General features: G+C 40.9%; 2 protein-coding genes across 2 annotated transcripts; one reads left to right on the top strand and one right to left on the bottom strand.

Annotated features, from left to right (window-relative positions):
* Nucleotides 1-1,724: 1,724 nt before the first annotated feature.
* On the bottom strand, nucleotides 1,725-13,827 carry LOC129838028 (TBC1 domain family member 15-like). The gene is made up of 10 exons (XM_055904692.1): nucleotides 13,205-13,827; nucleotides 10,645-10,830; nucleotides 10,323-10,441; nucleotides 9,678-9,781; nucleotides 7,523-7,590; nucleotides 6,956-7,102; nucleotides 6,746-6,836; nucleotides 5,400-5,548; nucleotides 2,938-3,079; nucleotides 1,725-2,821 (listed from the first exon to the last, which is right to left on the bottom strand). The coding sequence occupies exons 1-10, from the start codon at nucleotides 13,506-13,508 to the stop codon at nucleotides 2,659-2,661; spliced, it is 1,473 nt and encodes a 490-aa protein (XP_055760667.1). The 5' UTR covers nucleotides 13,509-13,827; the 3' UTR covers nucleotides 1,725-2,658.
* A 1,020-nt stretch (nucleotides 13,828-14,847) lies between these two features.
* Nucleotides 14,848-25,195, top strand: LOC129838032 (uncharacterized). Its single transcript, XM_055904697.1, has 9 exons — nucleotides 14,848-17,573; nucleotides 17,833-17,893; nucleotides 17,995-18,372; nucleotides 18,469-18,516; nucleotides 18,659-18,697; nucleotides 23,999-24,110; nucleotides 24,275-24,352; nucleotides 24,495-24,576; nucleotides 24,874-25,195. The coding sequence occupies exons 1-9, from the start codon at nucleotides 17,493-17,495 to the stop codon at nucleotides 24,946-24,948; spliced, it is 954 nt and encodes a 317-aa protein (XP_055760672.1). The 5' UTR covers nucleotides 14,848-17,492; the 3' UTR covers nucleotides 24,949-25,195.
* The last annotated feature ends 1,404 nt before the right edge of the window (nucleotides 25,196-26,599 follow it).

Here is a 26,599-nt window from a genome sequence, read left to right as displayed (position 1 = left end):
CAGGAATGTCAGTGTTCTGCCATGGCCAGCGAAGAGCCCGGATCTCAATCCCATGTTTGGTCGGAGGGTGAGAGCTAGGGCCATTCCCCCCAGAAATGTCTAGGAACTTGCAGGTGCCTTGGTGGAAGAGTCAGGTAACATCTCACAGCAAGAACTGGCAAATCTGATACAGTCCATGAGGAGGAGATGCACTGCAGTACTTAATGCAGCTGATGGCCACACCAGATGCTGACTGTTACTTTTGATTTTTACCACCCCTTTGTTCAGGGACACATTATTTCATTTATGTTAGTCACATGTCTGTGGAACTTGTTCAGTTTATGTCTCAGCTGTTGAATCTTATGTTTATACAAATATTTACACATGTTAAGTTTGCTGAAAATAAACACAGTTGACAGTGAGAGGAGTTTAATAACTATCGGTACTAAGCATACCATACATACCAATGTACTCATATTTAGATCAACTGCATATATTTCATATGTGCATGATTAGTGTTCAAGCATGGATTATGCACATCGACAGAGCAGACACCATTGGGTGTGGTGTATGACACTATGACAGTGTTTGTGACATACAGTGAGACCAGGCATGGCACGGAGGGCTCACAGGCACTATTTCCACTGGTCAAGCATGTCCGTGGACACTGGACATTGGACAACATGTGTCCAGAAACAGAAAGTCATGCAATAGACAAATCATTTAAACAGGCTTGACAATAACTTTTGGCTTCATGCTACTTAAACACTGCTTAAACAATTTGAGATAAGCTTTATGCTAGTTCTTAATGCTCCTCCGTCAGCCAATAGTTGACATAAAGCTTGCTAGTGTCATTATGAGAGTGGGGTCATGTCTCTTGAGTTGGACAGGAGCTGGCAAGTCAAGCTGAAAAAGCAGAGCTGAATGCAACGCTTCTTAGAAAAGGAGTTACCTTGCTCAGTCAGTTGTGCAACGCTTCAAAGATTACCACACAAACCACACAACAATGGCTGCTCAATTCCACTGAAGCGCTCCTTTTCCTGGACAGAAAGACTAAGAGGACGAGTGTCATGTCTCTACAGAGTATATAACTACAGACAGACAGCAGACGGCTCACTGAGATTCCATCAGGTGACTCAGCCAGAGAAAGTTCCAGGCCCAAGTAGCTTGTGTGCCCATTCAGTGCTAGCCAACTAACTTTATCTGGTATAGGAGTTAGATGAATTGCTGTTAGACATGTCAGTGAATAAAAAGAGTAGAAATTAGAAAAGGAAGACTATTATATTTTCTTTCTACACTTTATCTTAATTCCTGTTTTATAAAAAAAAATGTGAAACAAGTTTGTCCTGTCCACAGAGAAAGAAGGAGGTTTTCTCAGGGCATGTTTAACTTGGTTCACATGGTCTGGGGGCTGTTCAGTTCTTCTTCTACTGTGAGAAGACTACAGATACTTCCTACCAGCAGCCGGCCTGTGGATTCACATTCATTAGAAAAGCAGGAAAGCAAGCAGCAAAGCACATTCTAGTTTGTACAGTAAATTACATGCTGTAATGAATTGACAGTAATGAATTGACAGTATTTTGGAATAAACAAAGCATTTTTTTAAATATAATTGTCTGAACCTTTCACAGCACGCTCCATGAAAATACTACACTAACCATGAAAGCATTCACCAAGGGCTTACGTCAAGTAGGTCACACAAAGGCTATTCTAAAAAGGTTAAATTAAGAAAAGATTCACACGCCTTTAATGTCCCACAGTTTATTACATTTAACCCTTATATAATAACAGTCCATACATACAATAACAATCCTGTCCCTCCAACATACTGAAACCTATTCTTCACTCTCCAACTCGCAGGCCAAGGAACTGAAATGTCAAGCAGCTATACATCTGGAAATAATCCTCAATTTTTTTATGAATTGCGCCAAACCCAATTATACTCGGAATTACATGTTCACTCCTATCTGCCTAAAAGACATGGACACCTGAATGTGATATGAACAGCTACTCCGGTCACACAGGTCCACTATGACACATAGGTCAGCAGCTGGCATCCTATTTTACATCCTTAGAAATAGACTGACTAGAACAGGCATCCCCATAATTCTATTTCCATGTTTACCAATCATGCAATTTGCAATACATGCTACATGCAATTTGTCAGTGGTCTTGATGCAGTTCCAAGACTTGTTTTCTTCCAGTAGTATCACATATTATATAGTTGAATCTCAGATCAAGGGTGAGAACCCCTTCTGGCCACATCATAGTCCTAATTATTATTATATCATTTTGTAAATAGTGCTTTCTTCTAAACTCACCAAGAAAAGCATAGAAATCAAGGCTTGGCGTAGGCCAAACTCCAGGTGAACGTATGTAACTAGTTCAGCGTTGCACACCTTTCTAAATAATTAATAGATATGTTTAAATAGATACAAATTAGCATAATCAGACAACAACAAAGAGAGAGTCCAAATTGATAGAATTGTTGGAAAGTAAGCTGCGTCAATGACTGAAGGTAGATCGCACAGCAATATTATTAATTTAACGTTAGTGTACAAGACATGTAAATAGTACACACTCCTCTTAGGAAATAGGTCCCTTGTTTTGAGTCCACCACACAGTTACTACAGGTTGTAGCTGAATGTTCAAGAGGTTAAGTTAAGGACTGATCTGGGTTCAGGAGAAGAAGCTGCGGAGCTGGAACAAGAAGTGGTCCTCCTTGTTTTTACTTGTTCTGCAGCGGCCGTTCATATAGTCCCAAGCAGAGCGCTTACAGTAGTTGTAGAAATGCTCCTCTGCTTTCTTCAGGGTGAGGTTCAGGTCCAGAGTGCCCTGCAAACTGCACGGAGAGAAACACGGAGCGAAAGACTGATGAGTCTGGTTGTATTGCTTTGTAATGAAAAGGCAAATATTTCAGAGGATGGACGGACACAGACACACACACACACACACAACCTGTTGGTGAACTGGATGAGCTGCACATCGTTCCTACAGCTCAGCAGGACATCTCTGTTGTCCAATAATATGGTGGCACAGATGAAGAGTTCAAAGGTGAATTCTGTGTTGACGGCCTGTGCCTCAGACATTGGTTTATCCTCTGGAACCATCCCAGAACATCCGTTACAACACAAACAAATCACAAGAAGGATAACATACCATTGTTATAAGCAAATACAGAAGGACCAAAACGGGCTTCTGTAAATTCATATTACTAATTGTATGGACATATACACAACATGACCAAAACTATGTGGACAACTGCTTGTCGAACATCTCATTTCAAAATCAGCGGTGGTCCCGTTCTGTGAGTTTGTGTGGCCTACCACTTCGCGGCTGAGTCGTTGTTTCTTCTACATATTTCAACTTTACAATATATAGTGTATTTGGAACCATAGGCTGTGCACTGTTTATTATGTACTGTCACACATCACTGTCTCACTAGCCCGGGACTTGGAAGGATGGCCACAGGAGACTACCGTCTCTCCTACACCGTGACTACCATCTCTCCTACACCGTGACTACCGTCATTCGTACACCGTGACTACCGTCATTCGTACACCGTGACTACCGTCATTCGTACACCGTGACTACCGTCTCTCCTACACCGTGACTACCGTCTCTCCTACACCGTGACTACCGTCTCTCCTACACCGTGACTACCGTCTCTCCTACACCGTGACTACCGTCTCACCTAAAAGTGACTACCGTGCCTACCGTCTCACCTATACCGTGCCTACCGTCTCACCTTCAGTTGAAGTCGGAAGCTTACATACACTTAAGTTGGAGTCATTACAAATCGTTTTTCAACCACTCAACAAATCTCTTGTTCACAAACTATAGTTTTGGCACGTTGGTTAGGACATCTACTTTGTGCATGACAAGTAATTTTTTCAACAATTGTTTACAGACAGATTATTTTGCTGTATCACAATTCCAGTGGGTCAGAAGTTTACATACACTAAGTTGACTGTGCCTTTAAACAGCTTGGAAAATTCCAGAAAATGATGTCATGGCTTTAGAAGCTTCTGATAGGCTAATTGACATCATTTGAGTCAATTGGAGGTGTACCTGTGGATGTATTTCAAGGCCTACATTCAACCTCAGTGCCTCTTTGCTTGACATCATGGGAAAATCAAAAGAAATCAGCCAAGGCCGCAGGAAAAAAATTGTAGACCTCCACAAGTCTGGTTCATCCTTGGGAGAAATGTCCAAATGCCTGAAGGTACCACGTTCATCTGTACAAACAATAGTACGCAAGTATAAACACCATGGGACCACGCAGCCGTCATACCGCTCAGGAAGGAGACGCGTTCTGTCTCTTAGAGATGAACGTACTTTGGTGCGAAAAGTACAAATCAATCCCAAAACAACAGTAAAGGACCCTGTGAATATGCTGGAGGAAACAGGTACAAAAGTATCTATATCCACAGTAAAATAAGTCCTATATCGACATAACCTGAAAGGCCGCTCAGCAAGGAAGAAGCCACTGCTCCAAAATTTCCATAAAATAGCCAGACTACGGTTTGCATGGGGACAAAGATCGAACTTTTTGGAGAAATGTCCTCTGGACTGATGAAACAAAAATATAACTATTTGGCCATAATGACCATCGTTATATTTTGAGGAAAAAGGGGGAGGCTTGCAAGCCGAAGAACACCATCCCAACCGTGAAGAACAGGGGTGGCAGCATCATGTTGTGGGGGTGCTTTGCTGCAGGAGGGACTGGTGCACTTCACAAAATAGATGGCATCATGAGGTAGGAAAATTATGTGGATATATTGAAGCAACATCTCAAGACATCAGTCAGGAAGTTAAAGCTTGGTAGCAAATGGGTCTTCCAAATGGACAATGATCCCAAGCATACTTCCAAAGTTGTGGCAAAATGGCTTAAGGACAACAAAGTCAAGGTATTGGAGTGGTCATCACAAAGCTCTGACCTCAATCCCATAGAAGATTTGTGGGCAGAACTGAAAAAGTGTGTGCGAGCACGGATGCCTATAAACCTGACCAGCTACACCAGCTCTGTCAGGAGGAATGGGACAAAATTCACCCAACTTATTGTGGGAAGCTTGTAGAAGGCTACCCGAAACATTTGACCCAAGTTAAACAATTTAGAGGCAATGCTACCAAATACTAATTGAGTATGTACACTTCTGACCCACTGGGAATGTGATGAAAGAAATAAAAGCTGAAATAAATAATTCTCTCTACTATTATTCTGACATTTCACATTCTTAAAATAAAGTGGTGATCCTAACTGACCTAAGACAGGGAATTTTTACTAGGATTAAATGTCAGGAATTGTGAAAAACTGAGTTTAAATGTATTTGGCTAAGGTGTATGTAAACTTCTGACTTTAACTGTATACCATGGCTACCGTGACTACCATCTCACCTAGACCGTGACTACCATCTCACCTAGACTGTGCCTGCGGGCGATCCTCTCCTGGTAGCGGGCACGGTCCACCTGCTGGGAGATGAGCTCCAGGTGGTCACAGCTCAGGATCTCAAAGAGACGCAGGGCGTCACAGTGCTCAAACTCTCTTTGGAAACCCAGCAGCAGCCATCTGGGAGAGGGGACACACATAAGTGTAAGTATACATATTTCATGCAAATACACCCCTTCAAATTAGTGGATTCTGCCATTTCAGCCACACCTGTTGCTGACAGATGTATAAAATCGAGCACACAGTCATGCAATCTCCATAGACAAATATTGGCAGTAGAATGGCCCGTACTTAAGAGCTCACTGACTTTGAACGTGGCACCGTCATAGGATGCCACCTTTCCAACAAGTCAGTTCATCAAATTTCTGCCCTGCTAGAGCTGCCCCAGTCAACTGTAAGTGCTGTTATTCTAAAGTGTAAACGTATAGGAGCAACAACGGCTCAGCCGCGAAGTGGTAGGCCACACAAGCTCACAGAACGGGACCGCCGAGTGCTGAAGTGTGTAAAAATCGTCTGTCCTCGGTTGCAGCACTCACTACCGAGTTCCAAACTGCCTCTGAAAGCAATACATTTTATTTGTAAGCTTCATGAAATGGGTTTCCATGGCCGAGCAGCTGCACACAAGTCTAAGATCACCATGCGCCATGCCAAGCACCGGCTGGAGTGGTGTAAAGCTCGCCGCCATTGGACTCAGTGGAAACGCGTTCTCTGGTGTGATGAATCACGCTTCACTATCTGGCAGTCCGACGACAGAATCTGGAGAACCAGGAGAACTGTAAAGTTTGGAAGGCCCGTTAGTTCCAATGAAGGGAAATCTTAAAACTACAGCATACAATGACATTCCAGATGATTTTGTGCTTCCAACTTTGCGGCAAAAGTTTGGGGAAGGCCCTTTCCTGTTTCAGCATGACAATGCCCCTGTGCACAAAGTGAAGTCCATACAGAAATGGTCGAGATCGGTGTAGAAGAACTTGACTGGACTGCACAGAGCCCTGACCTCAACCCCATCAAAAACCTTTGGGATGAATTGGAATGCCAACTGCGAGCCAGGCCTAATTGCCCAACATCAGTGCACGACCTCACTAATGCTCTTGTGGCTGAATGGAAGCAAGTACCCGCAGCAATGTTCCAACATCTAGTGGAAAGCCTTCCCAGAAAAGTGGATTCTGTTATAGCAGCAAAAGGGGGACCAACTCCATATTAATGCTCATGATTTTAGAATGAGATGTTCGACGAGCAGGTGTCCACATACTTTTGTAGTGTATGTACTGCAAACACATATAGATGCAGTATATGCGTGTGTGTTGTGTTGTGTACCTGTGACAGAAGGTGAAACTCTCCATGCTATCTGTGATCAGGTGGGTGTGGAGCTGAGGGTCCAACTCCTTCAGCAGTGCTGCCTCCAGCTCTGAGTGACAACAATCAAAACGTTAATAACATTACCTTATTATCAAGTCTACCATATTATTACACATGTACAGAGAAGACAGACAAATAAATTAAAAAACATAATTAAAACTAACAAACCTATCTTCCTGTGCAGGCCGTCAGCGCGGAAGTCCTTGGAGAACTTCTCCATGTAGCAGGAGAAGCTCCAGTAGGTGTCCACCTCAGAGTCCAGCACCTCCAGGAATCGGCTACAAAGGTCATTCATCCCCTGGGCATAGCTCACCTCTGACCCCCAGCACATCAGCATGACACACACAGTATGAGGAAGGTAAGTAAATACAGTTACTTTAGCTTACTACTAAGACTAAGGGGATAATTTGAACATGAAATATGCGTGTACACTTCTCGTAAACTCTGAATTTACTTCCATGGCAGATAGGGGTGAAAACGTACACGCACATTTGTCAAATTAGGATTGTGTGACATTTTACTACGCCAACATATATTTCGCCATTAGAGGGCTCTCTAACGACACTTTCTTTCAGTGGTTGGGTGACAACCGGCTCATGACTGATGACCAATATACAGTATTTGCAGCACTAAAAACTGAGATAGGCAGGATCAAAGATAAACAGAGAGAGAGAGAAAAGAAAGAAAAAAATGACAGAAGAGAAAGAGACAATAGGAGAGAAAGAGAGAGATTACCTGGGTGAAAAGCAGCATATGTGATGAGGATATCCCTCAACACCAGCAGATTGCCCAAGCCTTCACCCCTGTAAAAGCAAACAAACCGTCAACACTAGGGTTGCAAAGAGGGAGAATGTTCCGGTAACGTTACCCGTACACTACTGGAATATTGGACACTTTCTAGGATTTTAGGTCATTTTCATAACATGTAACAGATAAAATAAGATGTTTTCAAATGTGACAAAGCTGTTAAACATAATCCTTACTATGACACATTAATTTTTGAATACAGTTGGTGTTTAATATGAGTGTTTCAGCATAGAATATCCTTTCTATCTTTTTTATACGCCTTTATTTATTTTACTATGGGTATGTCAATATGTCTTTGTTGTAAATGTTTAGGGGCCGAACTGGTGGCAGTTGTGAAAAAAGTAAATAGTTTGAAGAGTTGCAGAGGTAATTGCAAACAATGTCATTATATTTAATCTGTTTTTTCATTATGTAGGCCTATCCACTAGAACATAACTTTATTTTTTATATATATATATTTTTTTGTAACCCCACCATGTAAAAACAGTGATGTAATAAAAGGCCAATGTTAACTTTTTTAAATTGGGTCTATGGCAGTCTATTTACAAATCAGTTTGACAGTACTTCAAACTAAAGGAAGTATGGGTTGAGGTGACAAATGCATCAGAAAGGTATTGGGAAGTTCAGAAGATCATCAGTCAATAATTTTGCATGGTATTCTGTGTAGAAAAGATCATAATTGATGATATTATTTTCCCCCCAGTCTGATTTGTAAGTCGCTCTGGATAAGAGCGTCTGCTAAATGACTTAAATGTAAATGTAATTTAGACCCTGGTCTTGTCCACTCTGTTCTAATGAGTCCTGCGCAGCTTGAGGGAAACAGAAGACACATACGTATTCCTTATCTTTCAGTGAAGTCGGCATAATATTTTGTAGGTAAACCGTAAAAAATTGAGACACATTTGTAGGAAGAAAACAGAAACTGCTCTGTTTATTACAACCGTATCTAGCGGCCACTGGAGGTTAATGACAGAACCCTGGTTCTATGAACCAAGAGCAATTATTCATATTTTTTATTTCAGTCGCAACCCATAGTTTGGGAAACGCTGCACTAGAAACTAATGGACACACAGATGTAAAGATTTAAAAAAAATCACAATTAAAAAAAATATATATATTTTTTAAGTTACCATAGATAAATTAACTGTTAATTACCAAAATGACTGACAAAATCTGATAACTTTGGTAAATGACCAGTAGTTTTGCAACCCTCGTTAAAACAAATCAGATCAAATACACTGATACCTCACACAAAAAGACTATGTGATCCTTAAAATGAGAGACTACATGTAGCCTACTGGCTTTATATGGGTTGTAATGTCAAGCTAAAAACCTTTAATGTTGTAACGACACAGCTTTCTTATCCTAAAACCAACAACAGGTAGTCAGTGTGTCACTGCTTACACATGTTGACAGAGAACGAACACTTAAGGCCCTACTCCAATATGCCCTGTTGATTTAAGTGTTGAACTGTTTGTAGCTGACAGCCTGCCAGAGGAGTTGAAACAGAAATCCTGTTAAGCTTCCTGTTTCTGTTAAGTGTTGAGCAATGTTCCCTGTAAAGGCATCAGCATGCTTTAGTTCGCCTGGCGCCTAGCCGAGCTCGGCTAACCGAAACCAAACTAATGTGATCGCTTACTCCAATAAAAAAACCTTTGCTTGAAAAACAAGAAAAAAAGTGCCAATAGTACTGTTTGTCCATTTTGAGATGCCGAAGCCAGTATACACTTCCTCAATAAATCAGGATTAATTTAAGATAAAATTAATGACAGATTTCTTGAGTTGAGGTTTTTCCAGAGGAGATCTTAATCGTGCAATTTTGCATCTGACTAGAATGTTTGGTGCAGTATTTCTCAAGTGAACAAAATGTGCATGAGGACGAGTCATCTCTCGTTGAATGACAACAAGCACTTCATTGAAGAATCCCTACTGGTGACCAATCTCCGACGAGGGGGCGTAGACTCTGGCTACCGACTTACTATTTGATCACCGCAAAGTATTGAGTATTCATCTGTGAGAATTTCATTGGCGCTCTGTCTCAATGTACAGAGACTGAAGTTGATAATGAACTAAAGCCACTCACGAGTAGTAGGGTAGGTCTCTGTCTGTCCGAGGCACGTCCTTGTCGATGATTCGGATGGCCTCTTGGAGCTCCTCCAGATCAAAAGTCACCCGCTCAAACAACACCTGGGTTCAGAGGTCAGAGAAACAAAGATATTAGTGATCCGATGGACTTTGTCATCATCTCAGACTTCAGTCTGTAACATACTGTAGACTGTAAAGGTCTGTAACAAGACATGTCAACCTCTGACAGCGTGACCAGCTGTTAAGAGATTGTAAAATATAATAATATATATAATATTCAGTAATACAATGACGGAGTGAATTATATTGTAAAATATAATATATATAATATTCAGTAATACAATGACAGAGTGGATTATATTGACATGTCCATGAATATAAAACACAGTTTGTAGCCTAACACCCATATCCTGGTGCAATATAAACTGACAACATTTCAAACAGCCCCAAGCTAAATTACTGTAGTACATTTTCAATGCATAGCACTTCTGTTGAACATATTAACTATGAATAAGTGAATGGTCAATAGGGAAGGTGAATGGTAATTTTGATCTCTTACACTCAAAAATGTAAAGAGGTAGAAGCGGTTAAACCATATACTTTGCAGGGGTTTTGAGTGTACTTTTTGAGGCTGGTGGTTTACCTGGGCCTGTAGCTCCAGGAAGGACAGCCTCTCCCTGACCTCATCACTCTGGTTCTGAGCCTGCAGCTGGACCCTGTCCTGCCTCACATCGAAGTACCGCACAGCTTCCACCAACTCAGCTAGGGAGGGAGGAAGAGAATTATAGACTGGTGAGCGAGAGTGAAGGAAGCAACTTTACAGGAGGAAACAAGGGAGAATTTACGAAATTGGTTGAGCTCAGATTCCAGCATAAAGTTGATGAGTCTAGAATGAGGTGTTGAACAACAATAGAGAAGAGAGAGAGAGAAAAGAGAGTATAAGTTGATCTACATCCGGGCCCTACCATCTGTGCCATTTATACGCAGTCGGACGGCGGCAGGAAAAAGCTGCTGCCACTTCCTCTTCATGGAGTGGTAGCGGACGTTGAGCTGCTCCTGCAGTAGGGGGCGCTCCAGAGAGGTGGAGCTGCAGGGGTACATCCCGAACAGGAAACGCCACACCTGGCCACGCTCCGAAGGGGACACACCACCTAGACACATACAGCACAGGTTGAGTCCAGATACTTTATAATGGCTTCTTTCCTCCTGTGTGTTCCTTTTCCTCACTCCTCAACCTCACTGATGGGAAACAACTGGACAGGTGAGAGATGCAATGACATGTCCACTTGGTGTTCTGGACTGGTAGGTCTGTCTTTAGCTTTTCAACAGAATCGACTCAGGTGATAATGGTGAGACAAGGACTTTTGCATAATTTCACAGGAATGTGAAGACAAGACTAGAACTAAAATATAAAAGATAAGCTATTGGATCACTTGGCCTCTGATTAGATATACATATACACTGCTCAAAAAAATAAAGGGAACACTTAAACAACACAATGTAACTCCAAGTCAATCACACTTCTGTGAAATCAAACTGTCCACTTAGGAAGCAACACTGATTGACAATACATTTCACATGCTGTTGTGCAAATGGAATAGACAAAAGGTGGAAATTATAGGCAATTAGCAAGACACCCCCAATAAAGGAGTGATTCTGCAGGTGGTGACCACACACCACTTCTCAGTTCCTATGCTTCCTGGCTGATGTTTTGGTCACTTTTGAATGCTGGCGGTGCCCTCACTCTAGTGGTAGCATGAGATGGAGTCTACAACCCACACAAGTGGCTCAGGTAGTGCAGCTCATCCAGGATGGCACATCAATGCGAGCTGTGGCAAGAAGGTTTGCTGTGTCTGTCAGCGTAGTGTCCAGAGCACTCCGTCTCATGCTACCACTAGAGTGGTAGCATGAGCTGTGTATGTATGTATGTATGTATGTATGTATGTATGTATGTATGTATGTATGTATGTATGTATGTATGTATGTATGTATGCATGTATGCATGTATGTATGTATGTATGTATGTATATAAAAACTTTTATTAAATGTAACCTTTATTTAACTAGGCAAGTCAGTTAGGAATAAATTCTTATTTACAATGACAGCCTACCCTGGCCAACCCCTAACAACGCTGGGCCAATTGTGCGCTGCCCTATGGAACTTCCAAACACGACCGGTTGTGATACAGCCTGGAATCGAACAGCGTCTGTACTGACGCCTCTAGCACTGAGATGCAGTGCCTTAGACCTCTGCGCCACGCGGGAGATAAAGTGGCTAATTTATTCCTTCTCGCTACCACGCGGGAGATAAAGTGGCTAATTTATTCCTTCTAGCTAATTTATCCCTAAACAAACTAGGCTTCTCAAGGAATGAGTGGCTTATAATGGTTAGTGTGCAAAACAAGTCTTGATCCCCAGCGTGGAGACCTTTAGCCCCCTTCTTAGAGCTCTGACAGGGATCATTATATAATGTTTTTGCACCATAGTCACTGCAGCTAATGATATCGCGCCAGAGGAGAGAAGGAATGTGCATCGATGAAAGGGGGCGGATTTTTCCATGTTCCTGGTTACATTTTCTGATAAACACAGTCACGGTAGTAACCCCTCTGTAGCAGTATACCATGTACCTAGCTCACAGAGCTCTACCTTGCGTGCAATGGAAGACTCATGGCATGATTTTCAGCACGACAAAGCCCTAGGGGTTCCTACGTCAGTGGGGGGTTCAGTGTTTACAGTCAACACTATGCACCCTGAGTCCTACATCTTGGTCATATACTGTAGCTGTTTCCCCTAACCACTGATACATGGTCAGATATTTTGTCATCCCTAAATGGTTAAGGTTATGATTGGTAGTTGGATAATCTGATCCTAGATCTGATGTTAAGGTCCATTTCACCTTGAGCTTGAAAACATGTGAGTGAAGGCCCTGAGTGTACCGGTGACTGTAATTTACACACTGATGCAGATAGAAGCTAGAAAGTATACTGTCCCCAGCTATTCACCCATTCATACACTCCTCTTGTTTTCCCTCAGGAGCAGCTGTGTGTGGACTGTTGATGTCATACCCACAAACCATGACTGATGGATTTCATGTGAATAATGATTTTTCCTCCCTCTGAACATAATCTGTCAGATCACACCAAAGTCTTGACTGGTAACTGTAAAACCAAACCATTGTCTGTTTCTAAAAGTCTTTGCTTGAGGGGTCTCAGTGAGGTTTGATTACATGGCTTTCTAGAGAATGGTTGAACTGTAGTGCAGTCACCTAACTCCTCAGGCAAACATCACTTGACTTCCTCTTGACTTGTAGATAGTGATAGAGCAATACCAAATATTGGAAACCCAGCACTGGGAAACAATTTAACTTTACTTAATTTAAACTTTGTGATAGGCTCCAGCATACTGGCCCATAATGTTTGAATATGAAATAATTGTCAATAAATTAATATGTTGAATTATGAATTGCTGAATTGGCAGTGATTCATGCCCATCAGTTTCTCTTTAGGATATCGTATCCCATCCTTACCATTCTTGAAAATGTGCATCCGCAGCCTGGACTCGTCCACTCTCCCCTCTACGTCCATAACGCCAGGTAACCCGAGAGGTGTCGTGGAAGGAGCAGGTGCGTTTACCAATTGTACTTGGTACAACTGCTGGTTGCCAAACTCCGCCGTGACATGATTGCCAGGTGAACTTCTTCCCGTTGTCCCATTATTTTCCTTTGTTTTAAGGGGAGTCCCACATACCCCGAGTTCTTTGGCGGTACTTTCACGACCGGGAATATCGAGTGCAGGTGAGTGCGGTAACCCGTTCTCCTGTAGAGTGTCCATGATGTATATTCTCACTAACGACACAAAGTGTAAAACACAAACATCCCTCCTCGTGATACCGGTTTGAGTGCCCGCTACATTTGTTTGTTGCAAAATAAAAAGTAGCGTTTTACGTTCCTTTCACTGTTATGTTTATGCTGCGCTCCGATTTTAAATGGAATATGCTTCAATACACAGGAGTTAGGACATTTCCCAATTCAGGCAGGAATCCATGATGTGGAAGACTTCTAATGCTCTGCCCACTTAAACCTCAGTCATATGACTGAACCTTACTGTTTTGTGTGTGAGGCCTACATTCGGGTTTTTATGTCGGGTTGAAAGCCGCAATTCTTCCGCTACAGGAGCATTTTAACACCACCTAGTGGTTTTTATGAGACAACTATTTGTACTGTATAGGGCTAGGCTACACATGGTCAATCTGGCATAAGCGTTTGAAAAGTGAAACGCCTTCATTCATATTCTTGGCATTTTATGATGGACTAGGCCTACAGCTAACTAGTCTAAACTGCTCTTTTATCACCCTACACCCAAATCTTTACATTTCCTCCCACACCATGAATGGAAGTGGTCTATGAAATGCAGATTCAGTGCAATACTAAAAGTACAAACTAATGACTAACATAATGACCATACAATAAGTTGGGCCTTTTTCCATTAATTAATTGAGTAACTACTTAAGATGTTTTTATTTAACCTTTAAATTGTCCAAATTACATCTTTAAGAACTGATTGTGAGGCCTCCAAGCACTATGATGACCAACAACTTCACTGCCAGAAAAGCATAAAAATCAAATAGTTGCATCTCTGAAGTATTCTCCTCTTCTGCACCTTAAGAACAAAATCATATTGAAAACATTAACTACAAAGGGAAGGACAACTGTCATCTGTAGGATAACTTGATACATTTTTGACCAATACAATAGTAAGGGAGTAAATGTGATATTTTTTTACCTAATATGTGCATTTTCTTTGTTGTGTTACCTGGGATAACTGAGGTAAATATTAACCCATAAGGTGTAGGCTTAGCCTCGCTGAGGAGGAGTCTTGTCCCATTGCCATGGTACTGCTTGTCCTTCCCATTGACGCAGCAATGCAGAGTGCAGAAGTAGTAGCCTATGTCATTCAGCTCTAACCAGATCATCAGGATGCTTGTGTCTGTTGTGTTCAGATCGTAGGTTTTCTGAAACCTCCCCTTGAATCGGGGCAAGTCACCCATCTCCCTCCACACCTTCCTCTGGCCATGTGTGGCCGTGTTGATGTACCATTCTGCCCTGCAGCCAGTGATCAGCTCCCCACTGTCCGACAGGACACGGCATCCCATGGAGACTTTCTGGCCCAGTGTACTGGTCACCACAGGGTTCTGGTCCACCCATACACGACAGAAAGCCTGATGAGGAACTGGACAACAGAATAGACAAATACTTATGACAAATGTTCTCGTTATGGTATAATTAAGCAATAAGGCCCGAGGGGGTGTGGTATATGGCCAATATAGCACGGCTAAGGGCTGTTCTTATGCACGACGCAACGAGGAGTGCCTGGACACAGCCCCCTTAGCCGTGGTATATTGGCCATATATCACAAACACCTGAGGTGCCTTATTGCTATTATGAACTGGTTACCAATGTAATTAGAGCAGTAAAAATACATGTTTTATCATACCCGTGGTGTACGGTCTGATATACCACGGCTGTCAGCCAATCAGCATTCAGGGCTTGAACAACCCATTTTGTAAATAACTATATTTCTGTCAAGAGGATGACTTTCTTTGCCAGCAAGACAAAAGAGAGTATACAATAGTGAAACTAGTTTACACCTGTTTAGATCTCTCCCATAGTTAACATTGGGGTTTGTGTCTGCCAACTGCACAAAACTAAATTAAAACCCAAACAAGATAAAACCATTACCTTTGAGAAGGACGATCACAATTAGGACAATGTGAAAGGTAGTCATTCCTTACAGCAACAAGAAGAGCCAAATAATTAGCATGTTGTATGATACCAAAAGTCAGATTTTATGGGTTGAATAGTGGAAGAATTTCATCCAGATAAGATAAATTTACTAAATTTGTCATTAAAGTCTTACCTTATGCCCCCAAATAGTACCGCAACAATTACAATAACCAACTTTACTTCCTTAAGTTCATTTCCTGATGCTCTAGCTACACTCTTGAGGTAAAAAAAATGTAGAGATATGAGTCAAACCCACTGTGGTTTCCAATGTAGGTTTGTGTGAGCAAATGTCAATTGGATGTGGATATCAGAAATATTTAATGTGTATGTTTAAATCATTGACCTTGCAAAGGCCTAAAGAATATAAAAGTGGATTTGTTTTTCTACTTTAAAAGTTCCAGAGAGGGGTGAGAGAAAGACAGAGAGGGGTGAGAGAAAGAAAGAGAGGGGTGAGCGATAAAGAGGTGAGAGAAAGACAGATGTGTGAGAGATAAAGAGATCGAGACAGGGATGAGAGAAAGGCAGAGAGATTATGAGAGATTTTTTTTCTGCGTTCCTGATCATGCGTTAGTTACACTCATACTCACTACCCCACAATCCCCACCCCGTGGCAGCCCCTCTCTAGTAGAACACCATGTACCTAGCTAACAGAGCTCTACCTTGTGTGCGATGGAAGCCTCATGACTCAGCTTTTCAGCATGACAAAATCTCTTCGGCAACCACAGGTTAGAGATGATTGTGTTTACAGTCCAACACTTAACCCTGGGTCATATCTCTATTTCTCATATCTCCCTTACTGATAGAGTGAGAGAGAGAAAAAACATTTAGTTCCTTGACAGTTGCGGGAATGTACATTTTTAGTTACCCATTGGTTCTGGGAACGAAGCCATACGTTTCCTGACCGGTAAAATGTTATGTTTTTTAAACGTTCTGAAAACAGAAGTGAAAATTTAGCCTGTTCTGGGAATGTTAATTTTTAGGGTACAGGGAGGTTCTGAGAACGTTTCATTATGGAACCCTGAAAGTTTTCCTGGAACATTTTATTAACATTGAGATCAAAAATGATAGGCTATTTGAAGGTAATTAAATAACATTCTGAGAACATGTTTCAATAACAATGTTGGCCTAGTTTGGGTTAACTGTTTTGAACCCATGGAAATTCATTTGTTTAGGAATGTTTATTGTTGTGGCAAGGCATCTGTGAGATTCAAACCTATGATCTTCTGTTTTCTATTCATGGAATTAGTCCACTGCGCCAACAGGATGTACAAACAGGCCCAATTTCAAAGGAAACAAGCGCTCATTAAGATTAGGTGCCGATAGAGAGATTTTTGTTGATGCTGAGAACGGAATGTTTTTAAATTAAAAAAAGGTAACATTCTTGCATAAAAAAATATGTATTGTGTTTTTTATAGAAAGTTATCTTAATGTTCTAAGAACATGACGTTAAATAGAACCATGAGGAAAACCTGCAGAAAACATGTTGAAGTACTGAAATTTCCACCTAAGAAACATACGGTTCTCAAAACGTAATGTGCCATCTGGGTATCCTGCACCGTTCCCAGAATGTTGTGGGAAGGTTGTGTTCAAAATAACCATAGGACAACCACACTCTCACCAAGCTCTAAGAAGGGGCGGCAGGCAGCCAAGTGGTTAGAGCGTTGGACTAGTAACCGGAAGGTTGCAAGATCAAATCCGCGAGCTGACAAGGTAAAATCTGTCATTCTGCCCCTGAACAAGGCAGTTAACCCACTTCCTAGGCTGTCATTGAAAATAAAAATGTGTTCTTAACTGACTTGCCTGGTTAAATAAAGGTAAAAAAAGAAACATAAGGTTCTCAGAACATTATGTGCTAGCTGTAATTAGCCAACAGTTTTCACATTTACACAAAACTTCCTAAAAATGTTTTGTTCAACCATCATCATTGGTTGAACAGGAAATAGGAAACAGGAAATATACATGCAATACTTTTGACACCACTCTTGTTATAACTGCTTGTCACTCATTTTACTGGAACCAGTTGGCTTTTAAGATGTGTGTCAGTGCCATGGTCACTACTGGTGTTTTCCTTGGACCTGTAGCCTCCTGTTTTGGCACCTCTTTTCACAACACAGTGAGTATCCTCTGTAGATTTGAGTTTTTATTTTGTTATTGCTGTTGTTTTATTTTGTTGTTGCTGAACCAACATTATTTCCCAGTGTTTTACAGTCTATGCTATGCTTGTTGGTCAGTGGTAATGTTGTATTTGGTTGACACAATTATGATGGGAGCGCCATCTGACACCAGGCATCTTTAACACAACATGTAAACGATATTAGGAATCCAATGCGTCATTAGTTAGAGTTAACTTTCAAATCTCTCTGTTGGACCAGATGAGCCCATTGATGTGGATTGATATGATGCTCATTTTGTCTCAGGCCTGTGGCACTAGTGGTATGTGATTCATTTTTATGTCAATATGCACTCAGTGTTTTCTTATGCTATGTCTAAACAACATGAACTGAATAATACTTTTGTTGTTAATTCAAACACAGGTGTGGATTGGAAAGCTGATTACCCGAAGGTTGTTTTTACCAAAATGGGAGAAGATGTGACCATTCCATGCAATGTTACCTATCCCTCGTCCCCATCTAAAGAGCCTGTCCAGGCCTACTGGAAACGCCTGGGAAATACTAAACTAAACATCAATGATAATGACAAGAATGAATTCCTCTATCACCCCAACAACACATTCGTAATCAAGAGTTTTCAGACCAGGACCAACCTGACAGGAAATGTCACTAAGAGAAACTGCTCCCTGAAGATCAATATAATTCAACATGGCGACATGGGGCGCTTCTACTACTTGAGAATTGCCACTGGAGCCAACAACTTCAGTTTTAATAAAGAACTTGTCTCCATTCAAATATCTGGTAAACAGTAGAGGATGCAATGTAAAGTACCTTTGTTCAGTGTGTCATTCATTTGATTTGGAGGAAACTAATCCCTACTGTATTTTGTCCATTCAGGAACCTCCGGGACTATTTCAACCATACCAAAGGACAAGTCAAACACAGGTGAAGTATTCAGCTTAGAATTTTCACGTACACACCGAATTTAAAATGTTGCTCTGAATCAGATATTGGTTTACTTTAGAAATTACCAGTAAACCTGACACAGTTGACAACAACAATAACAATGTCTTTGTCTTCTTCTCAGTTGATTCCACAACTACAGTCCCACTAGCCACCACAGAATGTAAGTAGACTCTCAGGGCCAGTTTCACAGACCCACATTAAGCCTAGTCTTGGAATTAAAGGTATGCTATATCTACAGTGCCTTCAGAAAGTATTCATACCCTTTGACTTATTCCACATGTTGTTGTGTTACAGCCTGAATTCAAAATGGATTCAATATTCTTTTCTCACCTATTTACATCACAGGAGGTCGGTGGCACCTTAATTGGGGAGGACAGCCTCATGGTAATGACTGAAGCGGAATTGTATCAAATACATCAAACACATGGAAACCATGTGTTTGATGCCATTCCATTTACTCTGTTCCAGCCATTATAATGAGCCGTCCTCCCTTCAGCAACCTCCACTGATCTACATAAAATATCCCATAGTGAGAAAGATAAAACATGTTTTTAGAAACGTTTGCAAATTTATTGAAAATAAAATAATGAAATATCTTATTTACATAAGTATTCACAACCCTGAGTCAACCCTGAGCTTTGGCAGTGATTACAGCTGTGAATCTTCCTGGGTAAGTTTCTAAGAGCTTTGCACACGTGAATTGTACAATATTTACACATAGTTTTTTTTAATTCTTCAAGCTCTGTCAAGTTGGTTGTTGATCATTGCTTAACAGACATTTTCAACTCTTGCCATAGATTTTGGTAAGCGACTCCAGTGTAGATTTGGCCTTGTGTTTTAGGTTATTGTCCTGCTGAAAGGTGAATTTGTCTTCCCGTGTCTGTTGGAAAGCAGACTGAACCATGATTTCTTCTAGGATTTTGCCTGTGCTTATCTCCATTCCGTTGCTTTTTATTTAAAAAACCTAGTAGTTTTTGCTGATGACAAGCATACCCATAACATGATGCATCCACCACCATGCTTGAAAGTATGAAGAGTGGTACTGTACTCAGTGATGTTAGATTTGCCCCAAACATAATGTTTTGTATTCGGGACATAAATGTAACAATAAAATAAATAATTTGCAAACAGGATGCATGCTTTGGAATATTTTTATTCCGTACATGCTTCCTTCTTTTCACTCTGTCAGTTAGGTTAATATTGTGGAGTAACTACTATGTTGTTGATCCATCCTCAGTTTTCTCATATCACAACCATTGAATTCTGTAATTGAAATCACTGTGTGGTTTCTTTCCTCTCTGGCAACAGAGTTAAAGAAAGACACATGTATCTTTGTAGTGACCTGGTGTATTGTTACACCATCCAAAGTGTAATTAATAACTTCACCATGCTCAAAGCGATATTCAATGTCTGCTTTTTTTTACCCATCTACAAATAGGTGACCTTCTTTGTGAGGCATTGGAAAACTGGTCTTTGTAGTTGAATCTGTGTTTGAAATGTACTGCTTGACTGAGAGACCTTACAGACAGTTGTATGTGTGGGGTACAGAGATGAGGTAGTCATTCAAATATCATGTTCAACACTATTATTGCACACAGTGAGTCCATGCAACTTATGCGACTTGTTAAGCAAATTTGTACACATATATACAGTTGAAGTTGGAAGTTTACATACACCTTAGCCAAATACATTTAAACTCAGTTTTTCACAATTCCTGACATTTAATCCTAGTAAAAATTCCCTGTCTTAGGTCAGTTAGGATCACCTCTTTATTTTAAGAATGTGAAATGTCAGAATAATAGTAGAGAGTGATTTATTTAAGCTTTTATTTCTTCATCACATTCCCAGTGGGTCAGAAGTTTACATACACTCTATTAGTATTTGGTAGCATTGCCTTTAAATTGTTTAACTTGGGTCAAACATTTCGGGTAGCCTTCCACAAGCTTCCCACAATAAGTTGGTTGAATTTTGTCCCATTCCTCCTGACAAAGCTGGTGTAACGGAGTCGGGTTTGTGGGCCTCCTTGCTCACACACGCTTTTTCAGTTCTGCCAATACATTTTCCATAGGCTTGAGGTTAGGGTTTTGTGATGGCCACTCCAATACCTTGACTTTGTTGTCCTTAATCCATTTTGACACAACTTTGGAAGTATGCTTGGGGTCATTGTCCATTTGGAAGACCCATTTGTGACCAAGCTTTAACTTCCTGACTGATGTCTTGAGATGTTGCTTCAATATATCAACATCATTTTCCTTCCTCATAATGCCATCTATTTTGTGAAGTGCACCAGTCCCTCCTGCAGCAAAGCACCCCCACAACATGATGCTGCCACCCCCGTGCTTCACGGTTGGGATGGTGTTCTTCGGCTTGCAAGCATCCCCCTTTTTCCTCCAAACATACAGTGGGGCAAAAAAGTATTTAGTCAGCCACCAATTGTGCAAGTTCTCCCACTTAAAAAGATGAGAGAGGCCTGTAATTTTCATCATAGGTACACTTCAACTATGACAGACAGAATGACCAAAAAAATCCAGAAAATCACATTGTAGGATTTTTAATTTATTTATTTGCAAATTACGGTGGAAAATATGGAATTTGGTCACCTACAAACAAGCAAGATTTCTGGCTCTCACAGACCTGTAACATCTTCTTTAAGAGGCTCCTCTGTCCTCCACTCGTTACCTGTATTAATGGCACCTGTTTGAACTTGTTATCAGTATAAAAGACACCTGTCCACAACCTCAAACAGTCACACTCCAAACTCCACTATGGCCAAGACCAAAGAGCTGTCACAGGACACCAGAAACAAAATTGTAGACCTGCACCAGGCTGGGAAGACTGAATCTGCAATAGGTAAGCAGCTTGGTTTGAAGAAATCAACTGTGGAAGCAATTATTAGGAAATGGAAGACATACAAGACCACTGATAATCTCCCTCGATCTGGGGCTCCACGCAAGATCTCACCCCGTGGGGTCAAAATGATCACAAGAACGGTGAGCAAAAATCCCAGAACCACACGGGGGACCTAGTGAATGACCTGCAGAGAGCTGGAACCAAAGTAACAAAGCCTACCATCAGTAACACACTACGCCGCCAGGGACTCAAATCCTGCAGTGCCAGACGTGTCCCCCTGCTTAAGCCAGTACATGTCCAGGCCCGTCTGAAGTTTGCTACAGAGCATTTGGATGATCCAGAAGAAGATTGGGAGAATGTCATATGGTCAGATGAAACCAAAATATAACTTTTTGGTAAAATCTCAACTCGTCGTGTTTGGAGGACAAAGAATGCTGAGTTGCATCCAAAGAACACCATACCTACTGTGAAGCATGGGGGTGGAAATATCATGCTTTGGGGCTGTTTTTCTGCAAAGGGACCAGGACGACTGATCCGTGTAAAGGAAAGAATGAATGGGGCCATTTATCGTGAGATTTTGAGTGAAAACCTCCTTCCATCAGCAAGGGCATTGAAGATGAAACGTGGCTGGGTCTTTCAGCATGACAATGATCCCAAACACACCACCCGGGCAATGAAGGAGTGGCTTCGTAAGAAGCATTTCAAGTTCCTGGAGTGGCCTAGCCAGTCTCCAGATCTCAACCCCACAGAAAATCTTTGGAGGGATTTGAAAGTCCCTGTTGCCCAGCAACAGCCCCAAAACATCACTGCTCTAGAGGAGATCTGCATGGAGGAATGGGCCAAAATACCAGCAACAGTGTGTGAAAACCTTGTGAAGACTTACAGAAAACGTTTGACCTCTGTCATTGCCAACAAAGGGTATATAAAAAAGTATTGAGATAAACTTTTGTTATTGACCAAATACTTATTTTCCACCATAATTTGCAAATAAATTCATAAAAAATCCTACAATGTGATTTTCTGGATTTTTCTTTCTCATTTTGTCTGTCATAGTTGAAGTGTACCTATGATGAAAATTACAGGCCTCTCTCATCTTTTTAAGTTGGAGAACTTGCACAATTGGTGGCTGACTAAATACTTTTTTGCCCCACTGTAACAATGATCATTATGGCCAAACAGTTCTATTTTTGTTTCATCAGACCAGAGGACATTTCTCTAAAAAGTACGATCTTTGTCCCCGTGTGCATTTGCAAACCGTAGTCTGGCTTTTGTATGGCAGTTTTGGAGCAGTGGCTTCTTCCTTGCTGAGCGGGCTTTCAGGTTATGTTGATATAGGACTCGTTTTACTGTGGATATAGATACTTTTGTATCTGTTTCCTCCAGCATCTTCACAAGGTCCTTTGCTGTTGTTATGGGACTGATTTGCACTTTTCGCACCAAAGTACGTTCATCTCTAGGAGACAGAACGCGTCTCCTCCCTGAGCGGTATGACGGCTGCGTGGTCCCATGGTGTTTATACTTGCGTACTATTGTTTGTACAGATGAACGTGGTACCTTCAGGCATTTGGAAATTGCTCCCAAGGATGAACCAGGCTGATTTCTTGGGATTTTCCCATGATGTCAAGCAAAGAGGCACTGAGTTTGAAGGTAGGCCTTGAAATACATCCACAGGTACACCTCCAATTGACTCAAATGATGTCAATTAGCCTATCAGAAGCTTCTAAAGCCATGACATCATATTCTGGAATTTTTCAAGCTGTTTAAATGCACAGTCAACTTTGTGTATGTAAACTTCTGACACACTGGAATTGTGATACAGTGAGTTATAAGTGAAATAATCTGTCTGTGCAAAGAATTTTAGGAAAAATTACTTGTGTCATGCACAAAGTTGATGTCCAAACCGACTTGCCAAAACTATAGTTTGTTAACAAAGAATGTGTGGAGTGGTTGAGAAACGAGTTTTAATGACTCCAACCTAAGTGTATGTAAACTTCCGACTTCAACTGTATATATTATACCCCCCCCCCTAATTTGAGTAAACTAATAAACAACAACACTTGTTGTCTACTTCCAGCTCATACAAACAAGGGGTTGAATACTCAAGGGCTTGTAAGTAAGCATTTCACTGGAGCATGTGACAAATACCATTTATTTGATTTGATTTTACATTTTAGCTTTTCATTTTTTACTTTGCCAACATTTCTACAAACATAATTCCACTTTGACATTATGTTGTATTGTGTGTAGGCCAGTGACAAAAAATCTCAATTTAACCAAGAAAATAAATTCAGGCTGTAACACAACAAAATGTGGAAAAACTCAAGGGGTGGGAATACTTTCTGAAGGCACTGTATCCATTTGAGAGAGGGTCTGTTGATTTTGCATTGGGAGGCAGGTAGCCTAGCAGTTAAGAGCGTTGGGCCGGTAACTGAAAGGTTGGTGGTTTGAATCCTTGAGCTGTGAAAAATCTGTTGATGTGCCCTTGAGCAAGGCACTTAGAACTAGTTGCTCTGGATAAATGTGTTGACTAAAATGTAAAAAAATATATAAATTCAAATGAATAATGGAATGAATAAATATTCCTCAGTCCTAATCAGAATGTTTTTCACAGTGTTTGAGGACGCGCTATCCACGACCACATATATTGCCACCACGGTCCCAGTGGTTGCAGTTCTACTGGTTGGTGTATTGGGGATTGTTTGGTTCTTCAAGTACAGGAAAAGGTGGGTCCGGTTGATGGGTATCCCCAGAGGGATGCACTCAAGCTTGACTGACATTGATCCATTTCTATAGCAACATCATGTCCCCTGCCTTATATTAGTCATTGCAGATACATTTGAAATACATTTTTCTCACATTCACTAAAATAACTGAATTGAATTAATAGGTCCAGGGGTGTCACTAAGCAAGAGTCTGGATATTATGCTAATTTCACCATGACAACTCCAACGACCAAACCTGAAAGGTATGCTTAAAACTATGAAACATCCTTCATTAAATTGCTAGTTTGACATATTTCGTTTTTTCTTCTGAACATTACTCTAAAATGTGTTCTTTGAGTTGACCTACAGTGTCAGTGAGATACTAGTCTTCCCCTATCTCCACAGAGTCAAAACTACAAAGAAGAAAGATGACGCCCAAATTCCTCCTCCAAAGGTCATCGATGAGCCCGTCTATGGCAACGTGCAGGTACATTACAGCACCCTGAGCAGATCTGTTTTAAACTGACAGTACTCTTTATATTGATATCAACAGTCTACATGTACTAAGTCATCAGCTTTGGACACACACTGTTTGACTCAACGTTGTTTCCATGTCATTTCAATGACATGACATTGAAGCAACGTGAAATAGATGTTGAGTTGACTTCTGTGGCCAGTGGGTACTAAATATGTTTACCATGTTGGCCATTTAGTGTTGTGTGCATAGCTTGATGATAGCCCTTTCCCTACCTTCCCTGCCTGATTTCTCCATTTCTCTTTACAGGGTCCAGACGATCCGATGGACAGTATGGATCAAATGGACAGTGTATATGCAAATGTGGATCATGCAAAACAGTGATGAAGCTGCATCTCAGATATCAGCACTGCTTAATAATACTTGTTGAATGTGTGTGTGTGTGTGTGTGTTTTATCTTGATTGTTTTCTTGTCAAAAGGCAGCTTACAGTGTCAGCCCTCATTTTTCATATCCTGTTTGACTTTCACTTGGTTAGACAATAATATGTGAAGTTTGTTTGTTAAATGTAATATACATAATTCAGTATGTAACTATTTTTTAAATGACTGGCTTTCAAATAAACATACTTACTGAGATGATATGCTACCGGTTGTTTGATTCAATCTATGTCAAAACATTTGACAAAAACAGATCTCGCAGTCCTATATTGACAAGCATTCACAACTAAACGTAACATTTGTGCTGAGTTGGACAGAAACATTGCCAGAAATTGTTTTTTTTTTTAGACTAAGGTTTTCTGGGTAGAAAACACAATTTGACACATGAGATTCACGTGTCAAAGTCAATACATTTTCAGAGTTTTGATTGATTGAGTTTTAAGTTTTCTATGTTGCGTATGTGAACAAAAAGTATCTGATAAGAAACTTTGCAGACAATAACTGCCACTGTTAGTTTTTTTTCCAGAGTGGATGCATATATAGGCCTTGATTTTGGTACTCAAATGCAACGTCTCAGGGTAAGAGTGGGTGAATCTCTGGCATATTACTGGACATGAACTAAGGAAACACAGAGAAGGTACTTCTGCGTTCTTATTTTTTCAGTTCAAACTCAAATACATTGCCTTCCGTGTTTGACGAATGAGAGCTGTTCCAATTGCCTTGGTTTTAGGATTTAATCTCTACGGCATCGGTTTTAACACATTCCCTCTCTTTTCTTCCACAGTCACCTGAGATGGAGATCAAACTGCTGTTTCAAATTTTGCTGTTATACGGTATCTCCTTAAAACCGCTTAAAGGATCACACCCTTTTTTTCAATTTTTATCTAAAATGACATACCCAAATCTAACTGCCTGTAGCTCAGGACGTGAAGCAAGGATATGCATATTCTTGATACTATTTGAAAGGAAACAGTTTGAAGTTTGTGGAAATGTGAAATTAATGTAGGATAATATAACACATTAGATCTGGTAAAAGTTAATATTATTATTATTTTATTTTTTCCATCATCTTTGAAATGCAAGCAAAAGGCCAGAATGTATTATTATAGTTTAGGTGCAATTTTGGCCACTAAATGGCAGCAGTGTATGTGCAAAGTGTTAGACTGATCCAATGAACCATTGCATTTCTGTTCAAAATGTTGTATCAAGTCTGCCCAAATGTACCTAATTGGTTTATAACTGTGCACTCTCCTTAAACAATAGCATGGTATTCTGTGCAGTTAGATTAACAATAATTGAAGCTTTCTGCCCATATCAGATATGTCTGTCCTTGTCACTCCCTGATCTTTTCACCTGTCCTTGTGCCTGTCTCCACCCCACTCCAGGTGTCACCCATCTTCCCCATTATTCCCGGTGTTTTTATACCTGTGTTTTCTGTCTGTCTGTGCCAGTTCAACCAGCGTTTTTCTCTGAGCTCCTGTTTTTCCCAGTCTGTGTTTTTCTCTCGTCCTCCTGGTTCTGACCCTTGGTCAGCACACCTGCCTGACCATTCTGCCTGCCCCTGACCTCGAGCCTGCCTGCCACCCTGTACCATTT

Source organism: Salvelinus fontinalis, chromosome 38 (assembly GCF_029448725.1).
Source record: "Salvelinus fontinalis isolate EN_2023a chromosome 38, ASM2944872v1, whole genome shotgun sequence".
Taxonomy (NCBI): Eukaryota; Metazoa; Chordata; class Actinopteri; order Salmoniformes; family Salmonidae; genus Salvelinus; species Salvelinus fontinalis.
The sequence above is the reverse complement of the archived record's forward strand: the minus strand, read 5'-3'. Positions and strand labels throughout refer to the sequence as shown.